Raw genomic sequence first — 25,045 nt, 5'->3', positions numbered from 1 at the left:
TATTACAAACACACTACGTATATTCATCAACACTCACCTCGAACGGTGCAGAGTTCGTCACTTTCATATTATCCGATGGTACATACTTAGTGTACTTTTCAAAAGTTCCATGTGCACTTAATGGTGAGAAAAATATTTCCGGTGGTTCAGGCATGGATCGAATTTTATAATGGCATGTCTTTGAAAGGGATCCATTTCCATGAACTTCAAGTAGACTAGGAATGAAGCCAGAATCAGATACTATTTGCATGTTTACATTCGAGTTCGGATATTCCAATTCTCCTCTGCAACAGCAGTTAGCAAAAGTGCAAGGACGTCCAGGCGCAGAATTCCTACCAATTGGGAAAATGACCACAACAAGGATAATTATAACAATTAAAAGAATAAAAGATGTTGCTCCCAAAGAAATTATAATATATAATGATACCCTTTGGGTATCTTCAACATCGTGGTGCGCTTCCCTTAAGTCGAGAAGAACGTCCGTGTGTTCCTCAACTATTGACAAACTTAAGGTGGTCGTGGTCGAAAGTGCAGGGTAACCGTTGTCTTTTACCTGGATAAGTAATCTTTGTTCTGGTGCATCACTCTCTGTAAATCGGCGAGCACTCCTTACTTCTCCTGAGCTATACGAAACAATAAAGAGCCCCGGATCACTGGATTGTAGAAGTTGATAAGAAAGTTGTCCATTTTTACCAGAATCTGCGTCGGAAGCAAATATCTTTGTGATCAAGTATCCCGCATCCGCAGATCGAGGCACATGCAAACTTCCATTGCTATATGTTCCTGGTGACATTAAAACGGGCGGATTGTCATTTTGATCCAAGACAATAATCCTCACAGGAACATCCGTTGAAAGTGATGGATTTCCGGCATCCTGAGCTCGAACATGAAACTGAAAGCTTTTAAGTTGTTCATAATCAAACGACTTTTTGGAGTAGATACTGCCATTGTATGAGCTGATATAGACGTAGTAAGACACCGGCATTGACTGAATCTTGTTCTCCAAAATAGTGTAAGACAGCTGTGAATTTCGATCAAAGTCAGAATCCAAACCTGTCACAGATCCAATGGAACTGCCCGCTTCATTGTTTTCCGCTACATAGGCTGTGTACGAAGGCTGCGTAAAACGTGGCGCATTATCATTTACATCCGAGATATTTACCACAACATTCCGAGTGGTAGACAAGTTTGGGATTCCGCCGTCTTTGCAAATTATCGCTATTTTATGTTGGGGAGTCGTTTCTCGATCCAGTAATGCATTTGTGACGAGTCTGTACGAATTGCTAAAGGAGGATTTTAGGTCAAATGGTAAGTTGGGTGAGATAGAACAGTCAACGTTTCCATTTTCATTGGAATCCCTGTCTGTCACGCTGATCAATGCGATCAACGTTCCACGAGGAACATCCTCACTGATTGCACGGGGAAATGAATTTAGCGTTAAATCGGGAGCATTGTCGTTGACATCTGTGATCTCCACACGCACGCTGCAGTGTGTCGCTAAAGATTGGGCACTTTTGTCCTTAGCTTCAACATAGACCTGGTAAACATTGGCTTCTTCAAAATCTATAATGCCTTTAGTATGGATCTGCCCGGATTTAGAATTAATCGTAAAAATTTCAGTTATTCTGGGTTCATTGTAACTGCTGAAAGAATAAACCACTTCGCCATTTGTACCCTCATCCAAATCACTCGCGTTAAGCTTAATCACCAGAGAATTTAATGGGACGTTCTCCTTCAGACTAACGCTATATGTCGATTTATCGAAAACAGGTGTATTATCATTAACATCTAAGACAAATATTGTTATCTCAGTGGTACCTGATCTTTTTGGAGTACCGCCGTCAATAGCGGTCAATAGTAAACTGTATATTGAATCTTTCTCTCGGTCGAGAACATTCTGCAACACCAGTTGTGGTAACATCCACTTTCCAAGGCTCTGAACATCTAAAGTAAAATGATCATTTTCAATAAGATGGTAAGCAACAACAGAATTATTTCTCCCGTCAATATCGCGTGCTCCCTCTAACAGTAAACGCGCTCCTGGAAGCGTGGATTCTGAAATTTCCAATCGAATTTTACTCTTCGGAAAAATTGGAGAGTTATCGTTAAGATCCAAAACCTCAATTTCCACACGATACTGTTCCACGGGATTTTCAACCACCGCTTCCACGAGCAAAACACAGTCATCACTCTGACCACACAGCTGTTCCCTGTCAATTCTTGCACTGACAAATAAATGTCCATTCCTATCATTTACATCAAAATATTGTTTTGCAGCGGCTGATACAATTCTAAATTTACGGCTTGATAGTTCATCTGTACTCAAACCCAGATCTTTTCCGATATCTCCTACGAAGGCGCCGTGTTCCATTTCTTCTGGAATGGAGTAACGAATCTGCCCAGAAATCAGGTTCCACACACAAAGCAGAAAGACTGATGATATCATTGCCTTCCCATGCACACGGAAAATGCTAATTTGTACCATCACGTCTTTAGGGTAGATTGCAAATACCTCAGGAATTGTTCTTATCGTTATCACCGTTCCTGACACCCAAAATAATTCCTTCAATATGGCAATAGAGTTGAAGTATGATCGGTTGAAGAGATGGTTCGCCGAGTTCCTGCACATTCCGCCATTATTCAGCTTCCTTTCTCGGATATTGGGGGATGGGTGGTGGATCACTAGCTGCATTTCAACTCCTTATTGGTAGACAGCGACACAAAGAGTCTCAGCCTATAATTGCACTGAGAATGTTGTTAATGTTGAACAACTTAAAGTATTAAATATGCAATATTTTCGAAACTAAACAAAAACTTTTAAATATAATTAATCGAAAGGGGGATGTGGTATTAGGCAAATGAATATGTAACATTCCCTTAATTTTATCAAGACAGGAGGAATTCGGTTATTTCTGAAATAAAATACCCCCCATCTCTCTCTCTCTCTCTCTCTCTTTCTCTCTTTCTCTCTCTCTCTCTCTCTCTCTCTCTCTCTCTCTCTCTCTCTCTCTCTCTCTCTCTCTCTCTCTCTCTCTCTCTCTCTCTCTCTCTCTCTCTCTCTCTCTAAATATTTTCTCTAAAAATGAAACAGAATTTGAAAATATTTCCAAATTCGTTAATGTGCTATTTTCCACTGGTATTTAGAGAAAACCACTGAACAAAATTTAAATGTCAAAGACAAGAGGAATTTAGTAAATTAAGAATGATATTTACAATTAGATTAAAATTGATTGGTCAAATGTCGCAAACTCAAAATGTTGTGAAACCTCAAATAGCATAAAGTAAATATTGATATCTTACTTGATGAGGTAGAAATATATAATTTCTGTTCCTATTTGAAATGCTGGCAATGTTACAGTTTTAGGCCTTTGATAGATTAGAATGGAATTATTTATTTAAGATGTTGGGAATATTTGGTATTCGATCTACTTCTATTAATTGGATAAAAACTTTTTTATAAAATCCATCTGCTAAAGTTGTGACTAATGGACAAATTTATTCTGCTAGATCAAATAGACAAGGATATCCTTTATTCTCCTGTCCTGTTCGTTTTAGCAATCGAACCTTTAGCTGAGTTAGTAAGGCAAGATTCTAAAATTAAGGGTATTAAAGTTAGTCTTGAGGAATATGCAATTAATTTATATTCAGATGATATGTTAAATTATATCATAGATTCAATAAACTATTTGCAATAAGATATAAAATTATAAGAATATGGTGAAATATCGGGAAATCATGATTGGAACAAAAGGGAAATTATACCCTTGGTTAAATGGGACTATACTCGTGTAGAGAATTTGCTAGATTTAAGTGATCAGATGATGGAATTAAATATTTAAGGATTAACGTTGATAATGATTTAAATACTTTATATTAATTGAATTATTTACCTTTACTTAATAAAATTAAAAATGATTTAAATAGATGGAATTATTTGCCTATAACTTTAGTAGGCAGAGTCAATTGTATTAAAGTGAATATTTTTCTACGGTTTCAAGATGTATTTCGGTAAAATCCTTTCAGATTCTTCAAATAAATTTAAGGATTTAAATTGAAGTATTAGGAAGTTTTGTGGAAATGATTAATGGCAACAGTTTGTTTGGAAAAACTGATTGGGAGGTTTGCTACTTCCCCATTTTAAGAATTATTATAGAGCAGATCAATGCAAATTTATTAATGGGGTGTTTGAATTGGATAAACTCTCAGCTTGGGTTAAAATAGAATCGAGTGAAATATGAAAAGATTTTATGCAGGACTTTATTTATAAATTAAATTCAAAATTGTTAACGAATGAGGTATATGCCTATTTTGAGATATTTGATTGAATTATGGATAAAATAGATTATGAAATAGGTCAAAAATGTTTGATTTCTCGAAAAATGCTTTTGTATCAACGTAGACTTCTTCCTTTCTCTATGAATAAATATTTTTTGAAAACTTGTAATAAATTGGGTATTAAGAAATTAGAGTATTTTTGAAGTTAGTCAATGTATTATAAAGAATAGAAAAATTCAATGTCCTAAATAATACAATTTTTTGTTATCAACAGGTTAGATCTTTTTTGATTGACAAGTAAGGTCATCATTTGATATTACCTTGGCAGAATTAATCAGATATGTTGATAAGTAAAAGGGGTACTAATAAGTTTATTTCAGAAATGCAGAGATTACATCAAAAATTTGTTCCCAAGTTAGGAATTAATAAATCAAGATTAAGATGGGAGGTTGATTTAAATAGACAAATAGATGAAAATACTAAAAGCAAATATCTAAAGAAAATATGATGAAAATTATTAATGTTAGATAGAGAATGGTTCAATATAATTTTTTACATCAATTATACTTAACTCTCCAAAAATTATAAAAGTTAAATCCAACATTGTCAGATTTATGTTTTAGATGTGATCAGGAATTGGGTTCCTTTTTTCATTCTACTTGGGAGTATTGTAAAGTAAAAACCTTTTTGGTTTGAGGCTAAAATAATTTTGGAGAAAATATTACAAGTTAAATTCCCACAGGATCCAATGATATATTTTTAGGTAATATTAAAGTGGTTAGTCCTAAATTACAATTAACTATGTATTAAATTGATTTTTTTTATGATTGGGTTTCGCTGTTTCATGGAAGTGCGTGGCGTGACAGAATATATATATGTTTTTGGGAGAAAAATTGCAGAAGGGTTTGTTAGTGTAGGTCACCTACAAACACTTTAAAATAGATTTTATTTAAAATACTGGAGCTCTACCTATGCTAGACATTTCGGGGTCTCGGAGCCTTTGCAAAAGCTTTGGAGAGTGCCCAAAAGACTTCACTAATGGATTGGTGTTTACAAAAAGGCAACAAATAAAAGAGAATGTCGAGCTGGAGAGAGTCTTAAGGGATCTTGCTGTTCTAAGAGGATCATATGGTTTTGCAAGCAGAGAGGCTAAAACAGGCTGTCTCTCAGAGAGAGAGAGGGAGACAGAGCCACTTCTACAGTGTTATAGTGAGCAATAGCAACTGGGACTGGAACAGGAAAAGCTGGAAAACTTGTGGAAAACCCCATTTAGAAGATGGGTTGTGAGTGCTTGGTTCAGTCTGGTCAAAGTCCTTGTGGTTCATGCAAGAAGGGAGGACTGACTGTTGAATGTTTCACTTGAAATAGGAGAAACAGCAAAGGGACTCTGTGGTGACCTGAAAGAATGAGGTTGTCATCTGGAGAACCCTGAGTGAGCAAGTTTCATCAGCAAGACACTGGAGTGGCTGATTAAAAGGAATCAGTTGTGGGTGTCCTGGAACAACATCTCTCTCTCTCTGAAAACCGACAAGAACCTTCCTGAGTGGTAACCATTTAACTTTCAAGCACCAAAGCCTGATGAACTTTATAAATATTAAATTCTGTGCACAGTATAACAATTGCCTGCAACCAGTGAATTTGGAGGTATGAGAAGTGAGATTGGACTGTGAACCAAAGACCTTGTCTGAACTGACACACACATGTGCTTATAATTAGAAAGGGGTTAAGTTAGGCTAGAGATAAGCTGAAGTGTGATCCTGTTTTCATGTTTAAAGATAATTAAAAGCAACTTTTGTTTAAGTAACCATTTGTCCTGGTGAATATCTATTACTGCTAGGTTTTGGGGTCCTCTGGGCTCATAAAATGGGCATTAATTGGAAATCAGATATGAAGTTATGGATGGAGAGGTGGCATGTGGAAATGCTTTTCCATGTTTCACTTGAAAGAATAACATAAACTATGCATTAAATACCATTTTATTTTGAAAATATGGAGCCCATATTTACAATATGTTGGTTTGAAGGTGTAGGGACTCTTAAACACCTACCGTGCTATTAACACTTAACCCCATTATTGTTTGTACTGTGAATTTTGACATTCTCCGTTTTGACATTTTGAATTTTGAATTTTGACATTCCTTTTGACATTCTCCGTTTCTTTCCCTTTATCTCCCTTTTTTCTATATTTAGTTTAGGTTTGGTGGGTCGGAGTGGGTGGGAGTGTAGGCAGTCATTCTCAATTTTTATCTTTCCACTCACCTACCACTTTAAGTAATCCATATGCCATAGATGCTCAGTGATTAGTAAGGGATTGCTTAAGGTGGGTGGAAGGAAAGAAGTTGAAAGCTACTGTTTTAATCGGACCTAATTGATTCAATATGTGCACGGTTTTATAAGTGAAAAGGAAATGGGCCAATGACAATTTTTCTCAAGCAAAATATTTTAGTAACAATTGATCTAGAGCAGTGATTCTCAACTTTCCCTTCTCTCTCACATATCACCTTAAGCAAACTCTTACTAATCACAGAGCACCGATGGCATAAAGTGGTATGTGAGTGGAAAGAAAAAGATTGAGAACCACTGGTTTAGAGGTTTTATACCACATGTATACTTTATGTTTTATATATCTTTATTGAATATGAATGTGGTTTTAAAATTCTTAAATAAAACGTTAAAAAAGTATAGGAAAATGGAACAAAAGTCTTCTGAATGTCGAGGGTTGAAGTAAAATCAGAATTGAGTGAAATTATATACATATCGGAAATACAGGTGCAAAGATTGAGCAAGCAATTCAGAGAATGAAATCGGATTCTTGCAAGAAGCAATGTGGGAAGAATTCTGGTTAAGGATGCCATGCACACGTGAAGGCTTGTAACGGACTGCTCTATGTGACAGAGTATTGAGAGGTGGTTTGGGAGGAATTGTTAGAGCAGCTTTCACACATACATTTTTAAACACAGAATAATTGCAGGACTTTTGCAGAGTGTTTTTTGCAAGAGCCAACAAAGTATCAACAGAAGCTTGCCTAGGAGAGCATGTGATCTTTGCAGGCAGTGGAGAATAGTTTTGCTCTCAGAGAGGAGGGTGGTAAACAGAGAGGAGAGAGCCATAAATCCCTTCTGGAGCGACAAGCTGGTAAACTTTCGAAGGCTGCCTGGCCAAAGGAGAAGATTGGCGGTGTGAAAGGTGACTTGAAAGAAAGAGGATCATCTGGAGAACCTTAAAGGGGGAATGTTTCGTCAGCAAGACTGATTGAGAAGGAATCAGTTGCAGATGTCCTGGAAACGGAATCTCTCTCTGAAAACCAGCAAGAACCCTCCTAAATGGCAACCATTTGCCTGTTAAGCACCAAAGACTGGGGAACTTTGTTAATGCTAACTTCCATGCGCAGTACAAGAATTGCCTGCAACCAGTAAGATTGGATTGTGATCTAAAGAATTTTTCTAATCTTAAATATACATTACACACACCTGCGCTTAGTATTAGAGGGGGGATTAAGTAAGTTAGGTAGGTTAAGTAAGTAGGTTAAGTAATAAGTTAAAGTTTAATTCTGTTTTCTTGTACAAATATAATTAAAAATAACTTTTGTATAAGTAACCATGTGTGGTGGTGCATATCTATTGCTGCTGCTTTTTGGGGTCCTCTAGTCCCTGTAACATCTGGTATAAGTGAATTCCGTATGAAATCACTAGCAGGGAGGGAGATCAGTTAATTATATCCGGTCCCTAGTTCAACTATGAAGGGGAACGGATCCGTAAGAGATTTCATGAAACCGCAGAGGGTTGACACGGGATTCAATCCATCCTTCCCTCTATCGACTCCATGTACAACACTCGCTGCATTGTAAATGCAGATAACATATTAGAAGACTGACCGCACTCTCCTCCCCTCCCCGCACCACTCCCACTCACGTCAGGAAGAAGATTGACGATTGTGAGATCGTGTAGCACCAGTTTCTTTCCTGCAGTTATCAGACTCCTGGATGTATCGCATAATTGACTATGTTGTGTACCAACTGATAATTCTCTGTAACTCAGCATTTTTATGCTAATATACTGACTTACGCCTTACACTTATTCGCTCGCAAAACAAAATCAATCACTGTATTTTCGATACATGTGACAATAAGCGAACTTGAGCTTGAACGCGATAGGTTCACCAACGACCTCGAAAATAACTAGTTGCAATGGTTTGATGCCATTCATTTCGGTGTATTTTAAATTGCTCCAAAGGAAATCAGAATAACTGGAACATCAAACCGAAATAAGTAACTCTATCGCTCGTCTAAATTTCATCATTGTCTAATGTTTGGTCTTATTACCTGCTAAATAATAAAATAATAATATTCCGCTGTCCAGTGCACTCTTGGCATATTTACATTGTGCTGTCCCAACAGCGGCATTCCAACTATTGTCATCAGTAAGAGAGACGGGGACAAGTTCATCTTTAAAACTCGATTTCATTTTGCGGAAATAGTTACTGCAAAACGGCAAAAACGAAAGTTGGGCAATCCAGAATTACATCAATGCTGTCAATGGACTCGTTCAGGAAATAGTATATGCTACCAAAAAAAATCAGGAACTAGAGAGCAACTGTGGATTTTGTAAGATTGTAGAATTTACGCGTTATGTTTGGTTCCCAAGACTTACCTCATTTGACCAGTTCTTCGCTGCCTTTGTGGTGTACTGTAGGGCATATCTCGTATCTTTTACAGTAACGTCTGCCATCTCTGAATTGAACGGTGTGAAAAACATTTCGACTGGTTGAGGAGCTGACTGAATTTTATACCGGCAAGTGTCAGTCAGGGAGCCGTTGCCACGAACCTCAAGTAAACTAGGAAGCAGATAAGATTCCCGAGAAATATGAAGATTGTGATTAGTGTTCCGGTATTCCAGTTCCCTGGTGCAGCAGTTAGCACAAGGGCAAATACTGGCTGAAGCAGTACCCTCACCCATTGGGCATATCAGAACGACAAGAACAATTATAATCACCAGAAGAAGAAGAGACGTTGTTCCCAAAGTAATTATTATATAAAAACTCCATTGCTCTTCATCGTTTAATTCATGATGAAGGCCACTAAGTTCCGGCGGATCAGTTGTGTCTTCCTTAACGATTGTCAAAGTTAACGTGGTGGTAGCAGAGAGAGCAGGATAACCATGGTCTTTTACCCTGATGACGAGTCTTTGTGTCGAGGCGTCGCTATCCTTGATCCGCCTAACGCTCCTTACTTCACCAGAAGTAGGAGAAACTACGAAAAGACTCGAAGCACTGGAATGTTTCAGATGATAAGAAAGTTGTGCATTCTTGCCAGAATCTGCATCGGAAGCAGTAATCTTCGTTACTAAATACCCCGCAACTGCAGATCGGGGGACTTTTAAGGTGGGATTCCTGTTTGGTTGCGGTGTTAGGATGGTGGGCGGATTGTCATTTTTATCCAGAACAATGACCTGTATCACAGCATCACTGGAAAGCGATGGGAATCCGGCATCTTGAACCCGAACGTGGAACCGAAGTGCCTTAATTTGCTCGTAATCAAATGATATTTTCGAATAGATACGGCCATCGGTTGAGTTAACATAGAGATAAGAAGATACTGGTTCTGGAGGAATCGGGTTGTCCAAAAGAGTGTAAACTAGCTGTGAATTTCGGTCAATATCATAATCCAAAGCTGTGACTGACCCAACGAAACTGCCTGGTTCATTGTTTTCCGCCACGTAGGCCCTGTAGGACGAGCGCGTAAATTGTGGCGCATTGTCATTTACATCCGAAACGTTAACGATAATGTTTCGGTTGGAAAATAATGGAGGGGACCCGCGGTCTTTGCATGTTAACATTATTACATGTTGATCAGCGATTTCTCTGTCCAGTATTGCACTTGTGACGAGTCGATAAGAATTTGCAAAGGGAGATTTCAGATCAAAAGGGACATTAGGAGAAATAGAACAGTCCATCTGTCCATTTTTATTGGAATCCCGATCTGTGACACTGAACAACGCGATTAAAGTTCCAATCGGAACATCTTCGCTGATTCTACTGGAAATAGAATTTAAAGACAACTCAGGAGCATTGTCATTCACATCTGTGATCTCCACCCGCACGTTGCAGTGCGCAGAGAGCGGATGCTGGCTTCGATCCTTCGCTTCAATGTGAATCTGATAAACGCTAGACTGTTCAAAATCCAAACTTCCTTTTGTACGAATCTCTCCTGAGTTCGGATTAATCATAAATATTTCCGTTAAACTTGGCTCATTGTTACTACTGAAAGAATAAACGATCTCGCTGTTCGTACCCTCGTCCAAGTCGGTAACGTTAAGCTTAATCACCAAAGAATTTAAAGGCAAATCCTCACTCAGATTAACATTATACAGAGATTTCTGGAAAACAGGAGCATTATCATTCGCATCCAAGATAGTAATAACTATATGAGCGGTACCTGACCTTTCTGGGTGACCACCGTCAGTAACGGTGAATGATAAATTGTATACCGACTGCTTCTCTCGGTCCATAATATTCTCCAGTATTAACTCGGGTAATTTCCACTTCCCCGAACTCTGTATGTCCAACGTGAAATGTTCGTTTGCATCCAGCTGGTATGAGCCAACAGAATTATTTCTCCCGTCCAGATCGTGTGCGCGCTCCAAGGGAAAGCGTGCGCCAGGCAGCACGGATTCCGGGATCTCCAAACGAATTTCTCGGTTCGGAAAAATCGGAGAATTATCATTAACATCGAGAATCTCAACTTCCACACGGTACTGCTCCACAGGGTCTTCGACCACCGCTTCCACGAGCAACACGCAGTTATCACTCTGACCACAGAGTTGTTCCCGGTCAATCCTTTCACTCACGAATAAAATTCCATTCAGGCGGTTCACATCCAAATATCGTTTGGACGCGATCGACACAATTCTGAATTTACGGCTTGATAGCTCCTTCACGCTCAAACCCAAATCTTCTCTGATTTTTCCGACGAATGTGCCGATTTCTACTTCTTCGGGAATGGAGTAACGAATCTGTCCATAAACCAGGTTCCACACACAAAGCAGTAAAATGGATGAAATCGCTGACTTCCCAAGCACACGGGAACCACACGTTTGTGTCATTGTCCTAAGTAGAGTAAAATGCTAACCAAAGCAATTTTTTTCAAAGTAGGAAATAACTTGGAGAAAGGAATTTGCCTGAAAAGCAGGTTCGCTTTGTTCGCACACGCACCGCCATTATTCTGCTTCTTTTCCCGAGGATTGGGGGATGGGTGGTGGATCACCATCTGCATTTCACCACCTTATTGGTAGACAGCGACACAAAGAGTCTCGGCCTATAACTGCACTGAGAATATTAATGCTGAATTCCAGCTGAACAAAATTAAAGATGCACCAATTTTCATAAAGATAAGCAAAGAACTTTAACGAGTTTTCTAAGGTATTCTTATGCTCACCACACCCACGTGTAACTTGGTCAAGGTCTAGGATAAAATACTACTCATCTGAGGGCATCATTTACATTCCTTGCGAGATTTTTGGAAAGGAAGATCTTGCATTTTCTCTGATGAAAATGAAAATTACATTTCCATGTACATTGTTCATTGCAAAATAGTCAATTTTAACGAGGTTCAAAAACATCTATTTAAATTTTAACTTTATTGTTGACATTTTGATTGAAAGCTTCCTTAAAATGTCTTTACGTTTTTGCCTCACTTCACCATTTTACTGAAATATCAGACGCCTTACGATCTGTTCAGTTTGGGAAAATGCTGGAGAAGATGATCAGTTGAAGAGAAAACACTTGATTGTGCTAAATTGCACGCCAAAGTAATGTAACAATTATCTGTGAATCCCTCCTATTTATCACATGGATTTTCAAAAAGAAAGGGAGCTTTATGTTACAGGGAAAGGTTGTGCAGACTAGGGCTTTTTTCTCTGGAGAGTAGAAGATTGAGGGGGGACTTGATAGAGGTGTTTAAGATTTTAAAAGGGACAGACAGAGTAAATGTGGATAGGCTTTTTCAATTAAGAGTGGGGGAGATTCAAACTAGAGGGCATGGTTTAAGATTGAAGGGGTAAAATGATAAGGGGAACATGAGGGGAAATTTCTTTACGCAAAGGGTGGTAGGGATGTGGATTGAGCTTCCGGCAGACGTGGTGGAGGCGAGATCGTTGGTTACATTTAAGGAAAGACTGGATAGTTACGTGGAGAGGAGAGGACTGGAGGGGTATAGACCGGGTGCTGGTCAGTGGGGCTAGGAGGGTGGGGATTTGTTACGGCATGGACTGGTAGGGCCGAACTGGCCTGTTCTGTGCTGTAAGTGGTTATATGGTTATATGGTTATGAATGGAAGATGCATGCGTCAAATTGCTGCCAAAAGGTAGCTTGTTGCCATTGCTAGAATTTTAGTTGAGCTCGAAAATAGATACTTTCCTGTAATCCAATCAACAACTGCAATCCAATGTCTTAAAAAAAGCCGAGGAGTCCGTTGTGAAGGGTAACTTGTACTTCGGTCAGCAGATAAAAGGATAATTAGTTTTGCTGATAGCGAACATTTGCACAGAATGCAGAAAATATTCCAAATACTCAGAGATAGAAACAGCTACTTAATTTCAGATTTATGTCCTCTCATCAAAATCGGAAAAATAGATGGGAGCAATGGGTTATGTTACAGACAGGAAAGATCGGTATCAACAAATCCAAACACACAGATTGTGACCAGAGAAACTGCCCCATAATCTTCACACCACTGAAAGAATCCCAAACCAGAGGGACAATACATTTCAGGAAAATGTCTGAAAGTTATCAAATCAACACATGTGTGGAGAATAAACAGTCGTACGACACAGTGATAGGAGATCCAATGACTTAATTGAACATCCATGAAGAATTTCAACATAGTTACGCACCGCCGCAAATAACAATATTTGATGGTCCTGTTTGGCATACCTGCATAAAAAGAAATGATCGTTCAGGCGAGAAAAGTGGGGTGGTGGAAGCAAAAAAAAAATATTTGAAACTCAAACTACTCATCTGCACTGTTAGTTGCGTGAAGGATTATTTGGATCCAAAAGCATAACAATATTAAAGATGGTCTTCGTCGAGAACAAGCGATTAACGTGTTTGGAGATTACCTTTGGATCGTTTGTAATTCAGTGGAACGAGAGAAGAGAAAGGACACAAACATCGCTGACGATTCCATGCAGTCCGTGGTGAAGCTGAGCTGGTGGATATTTAGCAGGGCGGAGGATGTGGTCAGGTTTGTTAGGAGCATGTTCTACTGCGCACAGTGTTAAACTTATGAATGGAAAGTGATTTACGATATGACAGGCATTGTCCTCCAGCTGGACTATACTTCGAGTTGTTTGTTCTTTGCAAATGCTTGCTATCAAAATTATAATCCAAAACGTAGATCAGATGCACGTCATCAATCCGCAAGGGCTTCGAGTATTTCCCAAATTTATGCACGAGGACAAATCCAAGGAGAAATACCACTGGCATTTCCACTGATGAACTAGTAATTCTGATTTATATCTATTTATTTGTTAAATAAGTATCCAGAAATTCCCAACAGTAGTGCAGCGACGGCACTTTCACAAACGCGGACGACTGTCTTTTTTCGAGAGCCATTAAGCGATAGGCAATAAACGCCATGCCCAGGTTATATTAAAATACCAATATTTGTGATTATTTGATCGTTGAAATGGGTTATCAATTAGTATGGCAAACGCAAATCTCTGTATGTAAAAATATCAACCGCTTTTTTTTTTCAAATGTGTTATTTAAACATTCAACGAAAAAAGATGCAATGATTCGACGTTTATCGCCATTAATTAAAGCTTTGATACTAACTTTATGTTCGACAATATATGATATTTGATGCTTTTATTTGAAAGTGATTTATATACACAATGCATATCCGTTTTTCCCCAGCTACACCATAATGATTCATTTTATCTTCTTTCAACCAATTTTGCCAACTTAAGAACATCTCGAGTGAAATACAAACGCCTGCAGACCTTGTGATTGGAGTAAAAAGACAGACATAGGAGGTAAAGCTATATTAGTGACGTTTCTGGCCTGAGCCCTTCCTCAATTTTTCATACCTTGAGGAAGGGCTCAGGCCTGAAACGTCGATATATCTTTACCTCCCAAGGACGCTGCGAGACCGGCTGAGTTGCTCCAGTATCTCCATGTTTTTATTAAGAACACACATTCCTTGTTTATAGTAGTTTGGTGATTTGGGAATCTATGAGTGACTGGGAACGGATGAAATTCCATTCAGTCTGTTCCAAAATGTTTCTAAAGAAGTGAAAAACCACAGCAAATCAAAATGATTACACCGTCATGAAAAATACTGCAAAAGTTGCAAATATTCTTCGTGCACATCAGATTCTGGTTTTTGTTTTATACGTTAATTAATGTATTCAGCAATGTCTAATGTTTTATTACCAAGATCGTCTCCAATATTCATCGCCGAAATCACTCTCCCTGGGACTGAAGGCGCACACCTGAGAGGTACACTTACCTGCAGTATCTGTTTTGAAGAATCTATATTTTTTTCTTACCCCTTTAATTGCCTGTCAGTGAATGGAACATTTACATAAAATACGATAATCAGATCGATTAGTTTAGGAATCTCAAATGCTACATAGATAAAGTAACAAATGGCGAATGTACAAAACAACATGTCTGCCTTTGAGACATTTTAACATTGCTGTCGTAGGTCTTGCTGACATTACTCACCATGTCTGATGAGATATTCCTCGTCCCAGGTTCGTCCTGTGGCTCATATCTGGTTTCTATTCCTGAACTCCTTCCCATCTGTGGACTTAATGCGGTGAAAAACATTGCAGCCGATTCGGGTGCTGACCGAATTTTATAACGGTATGTGTCTGAAAGGGACCCATTGCCGTGAACTTGGAGCACACTTGGGAAGATGTGGAGATCGGGCTTATGTTGCTGTTGAGCAATCGAACTTTGATATTCCAAATCTTTGGTGCAGCAGCAATGAGCAAAAGAACACAGGCCGCCTGAAACAGCAGGGCTGCTTGTTGGGCAAATTGCAACCACCAAGACAATGATAATGACTAGCAGAATAAGAGATGTTACCGCCAATGAAATAATTAGATATAAACTGAATTCTTGCGTGTCTTTTAAATCCTGGTGTGGTTCGCTAAAATCTGGTTGATAGGGTGTGTCTTCCTTAATTACTGTCAAAGTTAAGGTAGTCGTGACAGAAAGAGCGGGGGATCCATTGTCTTTCACCTGGATAATTAGTCTGTGTGTGATCGCATCGCTATCCTTCAAACGCCGAACACTCCTTACTTCTCCTGAACTCCGTGAAATTTTAAAAATTCCTGGAACACTGGCATGATTTAGTTGATAGAAAAGTTGCGCATTCTTACCAGAATCGGCATCGGAAGCAACTATCTTTGTTACCAAATATCCTGGATCGGCAGATCGTGGAACACGAATATTGGTGTTTCTCTTGGAATATATTATTGCCGGTGGATTGTCGTTTTGATCCAAGACAATGACCTGCACAGGAACATCGCTGGAAAGTGATGGTAATCCGGCATCCTGAGCTCGGACGTGAAACTGAAAACTTTTAAGTTGCTCATAATCGAACGATCTTTTCGAGTAGATGCTGCCATCGTTTGAGTTAATATAGACAAGGGATAATGCCGGAACTGGCTGAATGTGGTTTTCCAGAATACTGTAGGACAACTTTGAATTTCGGCCAATATCCAAATCCAAAGCCGTCACAGACCCGATGGAACTGTCCACGTCATTGTTTTCCGGTACATAGGCCATAAACGAAGGCTGCGTAAAGCGTGGCATATTATCATTTATATCTGAGATATTGACCACAATTCTCCGGCTGGAAGATAATGGTGGGATTCCACGATCATTGCAAATTATATTTATATTATGCTGTACAATACTCTCTCGATCCAATATTGAATTCGTGACGAGTCTGTAAGAATTTTGAAAGGAAGTTATCAGGTCAAAGGGGAGATCATGTGAGATGGAACAGTCGATCAATCCATTGCTATTGGAATCCAAATCAGTCACACTAATCAACGCGATTAAAGTTCCTTTCGGAGTATCTTCAGGGACCGTATCAGCAATAGAATTTACAGCTAAATCTGGAGCATTGTCATTGATATCTGTGATCTGCACACGCACGCTGCAGTGCGCAAATAACGGCTGCAAGTTTCCATCTTTAGCTTGAACATCAATATCAAACACATTTGCTTCCTCAAAATCCAAACTTGCCTTGAGATTGATTTCTCCGGATGTGGGATCAATCATAAATATTTCATTAATTCTTGGTTCATTGTAACTGCCGAAGGAATAAACTATCTCTGCATTCTGTCCCTCGTCCATATCAGTTGCGTTTAACTTGATCAATAAAGTATTCAGTGGCACGTTTTCCTTTACGTTAACAACGTACAACGATTTGTCGAAGACAGGTGGATTATCATTTGCGTCCAAGATAATAATAGATATATGAATTGTACCTGATCTTTGAGGAGTCCCGCCGTCTAGAGCTGTTAACAACAAAAGGTGCTTCGTTTGTATTTCCCGGTCAAGAAAGTTGTTTACAATTAATTCGGGTGATATCCAATTTCCTCGACTTAGTACGTCTAAAGTAAAATGTTCATTTGGCGTGAGCTGATATGTTCGAATCGAATTGTTTACCCCATCTGGGTCGTGGGCACGCTCTAAAAGAAAACGAGCCCCAGGCATGGTGGATTCTGTAATCTCTAAACGAATTTCTTTGTTTGAAAAACTTGGAGAATTATCATTTATATCCAAAATAACAATTTCTATACGGTACTGCTCCACTGGGTTTTCAGCGACCGCCTCCATGAGCAGCACACAGGTATCACTCTGGCCGCATAGCTGTTCCCTGTTGATTCTTGCATTTACAAATAAGATCCCATTCAAGCGATTTACATCCAAATATTGTTTTGAAGCTTCTGATATTAATCTGAATTTACGGCTTGATAGCTCTTCTATGCTGAAGCCCAAGTCTTTTCCGATTTTTCCGACGAACGCACCGTGCTCCAATTCTTCAGGAATGGAGTAACGAATCTGCCCGAAAACCAGTTTCCACGCACAAAGGAGCAAGATGGATGATAGGGCTGACCGTTTAAGCACACGGAAAATGCTTGCATTTGTCATTTCATTTCCAGATTCCATTATATCAAACATCTAAAGTTGTTATGCTTGATATTATTTTGGATCATATCTGAAATAAGACAGTCAATGAAGGAAGTAAGCAGAAAAATTAATTTCATCTGGCGAGATGATTTTGTGCGTTCGCTCACACACCGCCATTATTCTGCTTCCTTCCCCTAGTATTGGGGGATGGGTGGTGGATCACAAGCTGCATTTCACCTCCTTATTGGTAGACAGCGACACAAAGAGTCTCAGCCTATAACTACAGTGAAAATGTAAATAAATCTGAACTCCAGCTGAAACTTTAATATGAAATCGTTTTATCCAGAAATTGTCCAGGCAGTTTGAAGTGTGACTGGTAAAATTCATTCGTGAATTCGTCTTCATTTACCATTACGAAAGGGATAAGATTTTCTTCATCTTATATTGTGTGTTATGGAAAATTTCGTTGAATAATTAAAGTTGTTTAAAAACACATTGTTGGAGTCTCCCAGCAGGTCAAGCAACGTACGTTATAGAGCAAAGATAAACATAATGAGGCATTTTACATCTTGCTTCGCGTTTAGATTTCTAATATATGTTTCTTCAAATAATAAGTGAAACAAACGGTTTATATTCTGCACTTTGACGTATTTTAACCTTTCATTTGTTTTGAAATTGGAGTAGGTTAATTTTATGGTAGAAATATGTTCTGTTTTACATTTTAGTTTGGTTGGACATTCAATCGTATGATGTAACCTTTTTGATGATACTCGGCTTTGTTGAATTTTGCATCGTGTAAAATAAGAAACACGTATTTTCTTCTTTATACGTCGAAGAATATACAGAAGTGATGGAACACATAACAGATCACGCAGCATCCATGTACAACAACAACCAGTAAAAGTATTGGAAAAGGATGCTTCATCATTAATGCCAAAAATAAAGCAACCTACGAAGAAGAAGCTGTGATGGGTAAATAGTGTTTGGAGGTGGAAGAGAATGGAGGTGATGGGAAGGGGCAGAGGACTGACAAATATGCTCTGATAGAAGAAAGGAAGGTAAAAGATGCGGAGCTCCAGGAAGGAAGGTGTGAGTAATGGGCAAGAGAGAGTGGGAAGGGAGGAAAGAATGCAGAAGGATAAAGGAAAGCAAGGGAACGGGGCGGGGTGTTTACCGGAAGTTGAAGAGAACGATATTGATGCCGATTGAAGACTGACAAGATTTTTATTTTTTGTATTTAAATTTAGACATATATACAGCATGGAATGTTGCCATTTCGACCCATGAGCCCGTGCCGCCCAATTTGCACTCTATTAACCTGCACTCCCGATACGTTTTGAATGGTGAGAAGAAACTGCAGCCCTATGGAAAACCCACGCAGACACGGGGAATCGTACAAACGTCTTACAGGCAAAACGGTATTAGAATGCTTATCTGGTCCCGATCGCTGGCGCTGTAAAGGCATAGCGTTAACACCAACTGTGCCGTCAAATTTGTTCATTTTACGCATGGCCTCAACTCAAAGCTACATGAGGCTACGGACATGTCACTGCAGCATTATGGTGTGGAATTGAGGTGGCTGGCGACTGTGAGTCACTTGCCTTTGCAGTGGACATTGTCAAGGCGCTCAATCAAGGGATGCACCGACCTGTATCTCGTATCCCGGTGTAGAGAAGGTCACACAAGCAGCTTTCCATAACTCCCAAAGATTCGCAGGTGAAGTGTTGCTTCTCTTTGAACGACTGTCTGGAGCCCCGCATAGTGGATAGTGGAGAGGCATGAGCATGTGCACGAGCAGCTTTTATTTCGGTCACGGCGCTAACTTTCGGGGGTCGTGGGTGGGGGGGGGGGGGGTGTAGACGCCAATGACGCCATGGGTTTGATACATTTCTCTGCAGTCCAAACTTGACTAACCTTCTACTTGGAAGCGAACAGTTTGTTTAAGAACAGTTTCAAAGGTTTAAGATGCTACTACTCCCGGTTTGTGCGTCAGTTTTGTTTTTCGATGATTCATATGATTAGATTTAGATTCGATACCATTTCGACGGACTTGAAATTCCCCAACATCAGCAACAAACTCTCAAATCTATTATTTTACAGCTTTGATGAAATTTTGTTTCCTATTGATGAAATATGAAAAGAAACCAGTTCACTAAGGTGCACTAGTAACAAGCTTCAAGGTAAAGTAGAGGAAATGTATTATTGTTTATTTAGTAAAGTGGCATTCTGTATACATAATGCAACAGACACACAATGTTCTTCAAGGTATTGAGAGAAATATCAATTATTTTACTGATATGGTTATATTATAAACAATGTTCTCACATGATTTCTGCAAAGAGAATTTCACACATGGTTATCAGAAAAGAAGCATTCGGGCATAAACTAAAACTACTGTGCTCTGGTTTATCTTTCTATATCCTAAGACGTGCAGGTTAATGAGCTGCTGAACATGCTCCTCTTGTTTTTGGATGGAGAATAGTCAGAAAGGTGGTGCTAACGGGGGTATGAAATAAGTGAGCAAGTTATTAACCAGTGAAGACTGGAATGATCAAATGGATCTCTTCTCCGCCACGAGGATGAAGAAATATTAAATAACCTTCAAATATTTACAGTTTGTTTGAAACGGAAATATAGAAATATAGTTTTTATGAAAAAAGGATTGCTTCTTCCATAATTGCACTCAACATATTTCTTCCTATTTTAACGTAGCTGTATTTTCCCAATCAGATGTTGCCTGTCCTCTCTGAAGACGGTTTCGTTTTATTTCGGATGATTAACAGGTGTTCTTTGTTGCTTTTCAGTTCCGTTACGTTTTCCGAGGCACTTCCCACATAATGTTTTCTTTTCTATCATACATACCATCCATTTTTTTGAATGGTACGCAGCGAGGATGCGTAAGCAATTTGCCTTCCTCATGCAAGCTCCTCAAATAATGAAATAACCTACTTAAGCAAGACAGTGACAAAATGATGAGAGTCAAAGAAGTCAAAACATTCAACCCAGAAATCCAAAACAACTTTTGGTGAACGATGGGTCTTGAATAGCACCTGTGTGTGTGTGTGTGTGTGTGTGTGTGTGTGTGTGTGTGTGTGTGTGTGTGTGTGTGTGTGTGTGTGTGTGTGTGTGTGTGTGTGTGTGTGTGTGTGTCGCGGGGAGGTGGAGGTTGGGGGGTCGGGTGAAAGGGTCGGGTCCGGGCCCTGCATCAGGAACTGAAATGCATTCAACAATTCATTCCCTGCATCCACAAATGAGACTTAATCCGTAGTTTGTTTCCAGCAACTGCAATCTCAATGTCTCTCCACTCGGATCATTTCCAATTTAATATCCATCAGAACAGAGATTATGAATTTCTCTTTCGGTTTTCGACATAATATTGAAAACCCCTCTTTACCCACATCAAATTTTTGGATAATCTTTTACTCTTCTCATGTTCTCCATCTCGAGAAAAAAAACGTTTTGCAAAAACATCGATTGCTCATGTTAAAATACCTTCTGTATCATAGCAGACATTCTCATGAAGGGACTCCAACGTTATATTATGAAGGGGATTTCAGCATTTAGATCCAGTGACTGCGAATGCTTCCACGAAATTGTGCAATGGTTATTTTTTGTGTGTGTGAAAAGCCAGCAAAAGATTCCAGATGATACATTCAGCGTTTGACTTGGATTGGAATAGGGATTCGGTTGTTTATTGTACCTTTAATCATTTTAGCGGCAGAGATATGCTGTCGTAAACGGCAGGCTGTATAATTTACAATTAGCACACCTGGCAACTGATAGTGGAGTGAATCTGGTTATCAATGAATTGATTATTAAGGCAGGGCTATTCCACGAAAGATGCTGAGATCTCACATTAGATAGCCATTGTGTCTCAAATGTAAGATAATCTTTTGTATAATTCCATCGTTTTCTCTAAATATTGAGTTATTCGAATTTCTGAATTTTAGGAGATTGTAAACAGGCCAGAATTGATTGCATTGGGGCTCTGATTTAAAAAAAAGGCGTGCGTTCTGACCAGAGTCCACATTAGAAACAATGATCTTGAGAGCTGGTATCCTGGGCTTGCAAATAGAAAAACTGCCATACTGTGTTTCAATTACTCGGGAGTTTTAATTACAGGAGGATTATTGTTCTGTTCAAGGATAACGATATTCGCGATATTCCTGGGAAGTCAAGGAACTCCACTATCTCTTGCTTGAATTTTGTGTTGAAATCGTCCAAAAGGACATCAGTAAATGCGCAATTCGAATAGATAACACGGGATTCGGAATTAATGGGCGCCCTTTACCTCGCTCTCTGGAATGATGCAACGTATTTGGTCGTTTATTTTTATGTCTGAATCTGTGGCTGTAACTCTACCAATGGAAATGGGACGATCTTTTTCCATGACATGAAACGGGCATGAATTCATTTTGAATCTCAAGGCATCGTAATTAATGCCTGAAATATGCACAATACATGTTTTGTTCTTAATAACCAGTATATCTCATGGTTCTTGAAATTAACCATGATCATATATGCTGCAGCAAACTTTCAGTATATTGTATCGTCTTTCTATTCGATATAAAGTTTTGTACTAAGTGTAAATGTAGGGGTATTGTAGCTTATATTCAATATCGCTATTTGAGCACCTGACATTATTCCACTGGTTTTGCAATTGAAGTCTAAACGCAGCAAACAGATCATGCTTTAGGCGTGGAGTTCTTCCCAGTCAATCATTTTATTTACAAATCATTCATCAGATTGATATCAAAATGCTGTATTCGTGGATCAGGAACAAGTCGAAAGCTACAGCGCAGTAGTTGCTACACGGTTAGACCTAAACCTTCTGTGATTTTTCCAAAGATAGTTGAATGTTTTTACTCTTAAGAAAATATGTAACGACCATGACCCAACACAAAGATCCAGGAACAAAGGATAAAAACTTGTCCAGAATTCCTCTGCTCACTGATTGTGATATTTGCACAGTGGGATGAATTTTTATATGATGGAAATGCTTCATTTCGATTAATATTTCAGATTATCTGTAAATAAATCAAATAACTCAGGATACCGAAAAAAGTGAAGGGAGAATGGCCCTTTTTCCATGTCTGCGTCCTCATGTTGGAGTGGAAGAATGTGTGATAGATCTCTGACTGGCTTTCAGCACCATATTGGTGGACAGCAACTCAGAGTGTCCCATCGAAAACTGCAGTGAGATCACAATAAATTTTGACTTCCTTCCAAATATTAACCAAAATCAATAAATGAACCTTGCTTTCTACTGAGAGCTCGTCAATTTCTTTTATTTAAATGTATCAATACCGTTTCTTTCCAATTATGATTTAACCTAATTATATTGCAGAATATTCTCCCAGAATCACAGTGCGGCTTTCGCGCTAACAGAGGAACCACTGACATGGTCTTTGCCCTCAGACAGCTCCAAGAAAAGTGTAGAGAACAAAACAAAGGACTCTACATCACCTTTGTTGACCTCACCAAAGCCTTCGACACCGTGAGCAGGAAAGGGCTTTGGCAAATACTAGAGCGCATCGGATGTCCCCCAAAGTTCCTCAACATGATTATCCAACTGCACGAAAACCAACAAGGTCGGGTCAGATACAGCAATGAGCTCTCTGAACCCTTCTCCATTAACAATGGCGTGAAGCAAGGCTGTGTTCTCGCACCAACCCTCTTTTCAATCTTCTTCAGCATGATGCTGAACCAAGCCATGAAAGACCCCAACAATGAAGACGCTGTTTACATCCGGTACCGCACGGATGGCAGTCTCTTCAATCTGAGGCGCCTGCAAGCTCACACCAAGACACAAGAGAAACTTGTCCGTGAACTACTCTTTGCAGATGATGCCGCTTTAGTTGCCCACTCAGAGCCAGCTCTTCAGCGCTTGACGTCCTGCTTTGCGGAAACTGCCAAAATGTTTGGCCTGGAAGTCAGCCTGAAGAAAACTGAGGTCCTCCATCAGCCAGCTCCCCACCATGACTACCAGCCCCCCCACATCTCCATCGGGCACACAAAACTCAAAACGGTCAACCAGTTTACCTATCTCGGCTGCACCATTTCATCAGATGCAAGGATCGACAATGAGATAGACAACAGACTCGCCAAGGCAAATAGCGCCTTTGGAAGACTACACAAAAGAGTCTGGAAAAACAACCAACTGAAAAACCTCACAAAGATAAGCGTATACAGAGCCGTTGTCATACCCACACTCCTGTTCGGCTCCGAATCATGGGTCCTCTACCGGCACCACCTACGGCTCCTAGAACGCTTCCACCAGCGTTGTCTCCGCTCCATCCTCAACATCCATTGGAGCGCTCACACCCCTAACGTCGAGGTACTCGAGATGGCAGAGGTCGACAGCATCGAGTCCACGCTGCTGAAGATCCAGCTGCGCTGGATGGGTCACGTCTCCAGAATGGAGGACCATCGCCTTCCCAAGATCGTATTATATGGCGAGCTCTCCACTGGCCACCGTGACAGAGGTGCACCAAAGAAAAGGTACAAGGACTGCCTAAAGAAATCTCTTGGTGCCTGCCACATTGACCACCGCCAGTGGGCTGATAACGCCTCAAACCGTGCATCTTGGCGCCTCACAGTTTGGCGGGCAGCAGCCTCCTTTGAAGAAGACCGCAGAGCCCACCTCACTGACAAAAGGCAAAGGAGGAAAAACCCAACACCCAACCCCAACCAACCAATTTTCCCTTGCAACCGCTGCAATCGTGTCTGCCTGTCCCGCATTGGACTGGTCAGCCACAAACGAGCCTGCAGCTGACGTGGACTTTTTACCCCCTCCATAAATCTTCGTCCGCGAAGCCAAGCCAAAGAAAAAGAATTGCAGAATGTTAAATATATATATTTAGTTATGAATCCAGAGGATCCTAAAACCCAGCAGCAATAGAAATTCATCAAGACAAATGGTTACTTAAACAAAAGTTGCTTTTAATTTTGTTTAAACATAAAAACAGGATCAAACTTCAACTTATTACTATTAACTTAACTTAACATCATTTTACTCCCTTCTAATTTAAGCACACGTGTAGGTAATGTGTATATGTTCAGGAAAGTTCTTTCCAATAATTCACTTCTCACTTCATCAAGTTCACCAGTACCAGGCAACTCTTACAATGTGCACAGAATTTAACATTTATGAATTTTCATCAGGCTCTGCTGCTGATGAGCGGTAAATGGTTACCGCTCAGGAAGGTTCTTGTTGTTTTCAGATAAATTTTTGTTGCTCCTTGTACACACACAAGCAGATTTCCTCCGATCAATCACTTCTGTGATGTGCTAAAGAAATTTGCCCCATCATTGGTTTCAAAATGATAACCTCTTCTTCCAGGTCACCACGGAGTTCCTCTTGTTTCCCTTATTTCAGGAGAAACACCCTTGCCAGCCATTTCCTCTTGTAAGGACAACAAAGGTTTGAACAGGTTGAACATAGAACTTACAACCCATCTTCAAAATGGGGTTTTCAACAAGCCTGCCAGATTGCCATGTTCCAGCCTCAAAAAACCACTGTAGAACTAAAGTCTCTCTCCCTCTAAGAGAAATCCTGTTGTTTTAATTTCTTCTCTATCTCTCTCTCTCTCTCTCTCTCTCTCTCTCTCTCTCTCTCA

General features: G+C 39.6%; 3 protein-coding genes across 5 annotated transcripts in view; all 3 read right to left on the bottom strand.

Moving 5' to 3' along the window:
- The window catches only part of LOC138743149 (protocadherin gamma-A2-like), a 189,510-nt gene extending 186,902 nt beyond the window's left edge, over nucleotides 1-2,608 (bottom strand). For all 3 annotated transcript variants that reach the window (XM_069898044.1, XM_069898047.1, XM_069898046.1), the window contains exon 1: nucleotides 38-2,608. In XM_069898044.1, coding sequence (XP_069754145.1) covers nucleotides 38-2,485 — 2,448 coding nt within the window. In that variant the 5' untranslated portion in view covers nucleotides 2,486-2,608. The remainder of the gene's footprint in view (nucleotides 1-37) is intronic.
- Nucleotides 2,609-8,899: 6,291 nt separating this feature from the next.
- Nucleotides 8,900-11,374, bottom strand: LOC138743514 (protocadherin gamma-C5-like). Its single transcript, XM_069899010.1, has one exon. The coding sequence runs from the start codon at nucleotides 11,372-11,374 to the stop codon at nucleotides 8,900-8,902; it is 2,475 nt and encodes an 824-aa protein (XP_069755111.1).
- Nucleotides 11,375-14,900: 3,526 nt separating this feature from the next.
- LOC138743513 (protocadherin beta-15-like) lies at nucleotides 14,901-17,465 on the bottom strand. The gene has a single exon (XM_069899009.1). The coding sequence runs from the start codon at nucleotides 17,463-17,465 to the stop codon at nucleotides 14,901-14,903; it is 2,565 nt and encodes an 854-aa protein (XP_069755110.1).
- Nucleotides 17,466-25,045: the final 7,580 nt, after the last annotated feature.

Source organism: Narcine bancroftii, chromosome 9, assembly GCF_036971445.1.
Source record: "Narcine bancroftii isolate sNarBan1 chromosome 9, sNarBan1.hap1, whole genome shotgun sequence".
In the NCBI taxonomy this organism is placed as follows: domain Eukaryota; kingdom Metazoa; phylum Chordata; class Chondrichthyes; order Torpediniformes; family Narcinidae; genus Narcine; species Narcine bancroftii.
Note: the sequence above shows the minus strand (reverse complement) of the source record. Positions and strands in the feature narration are given on the sequence as shown.

Excerpts from the sequence above, each read along its gene's own strand:
- LOC138743513 (XM_069899009.1), bottom strand. The coding sequence starts at position 17,465 with ATGGAATCTGGAAATGAAATGACAAATGCAAGCATTTTCCGTGTGCTT.
- LOC138743514 (XM_069899010.1), bottom strand. The coding sequence starts at position 11,374 with ATGACACAAACGTGTGGTTCCCGTGTGCTTGGGAAGTCAGCGATTTCA.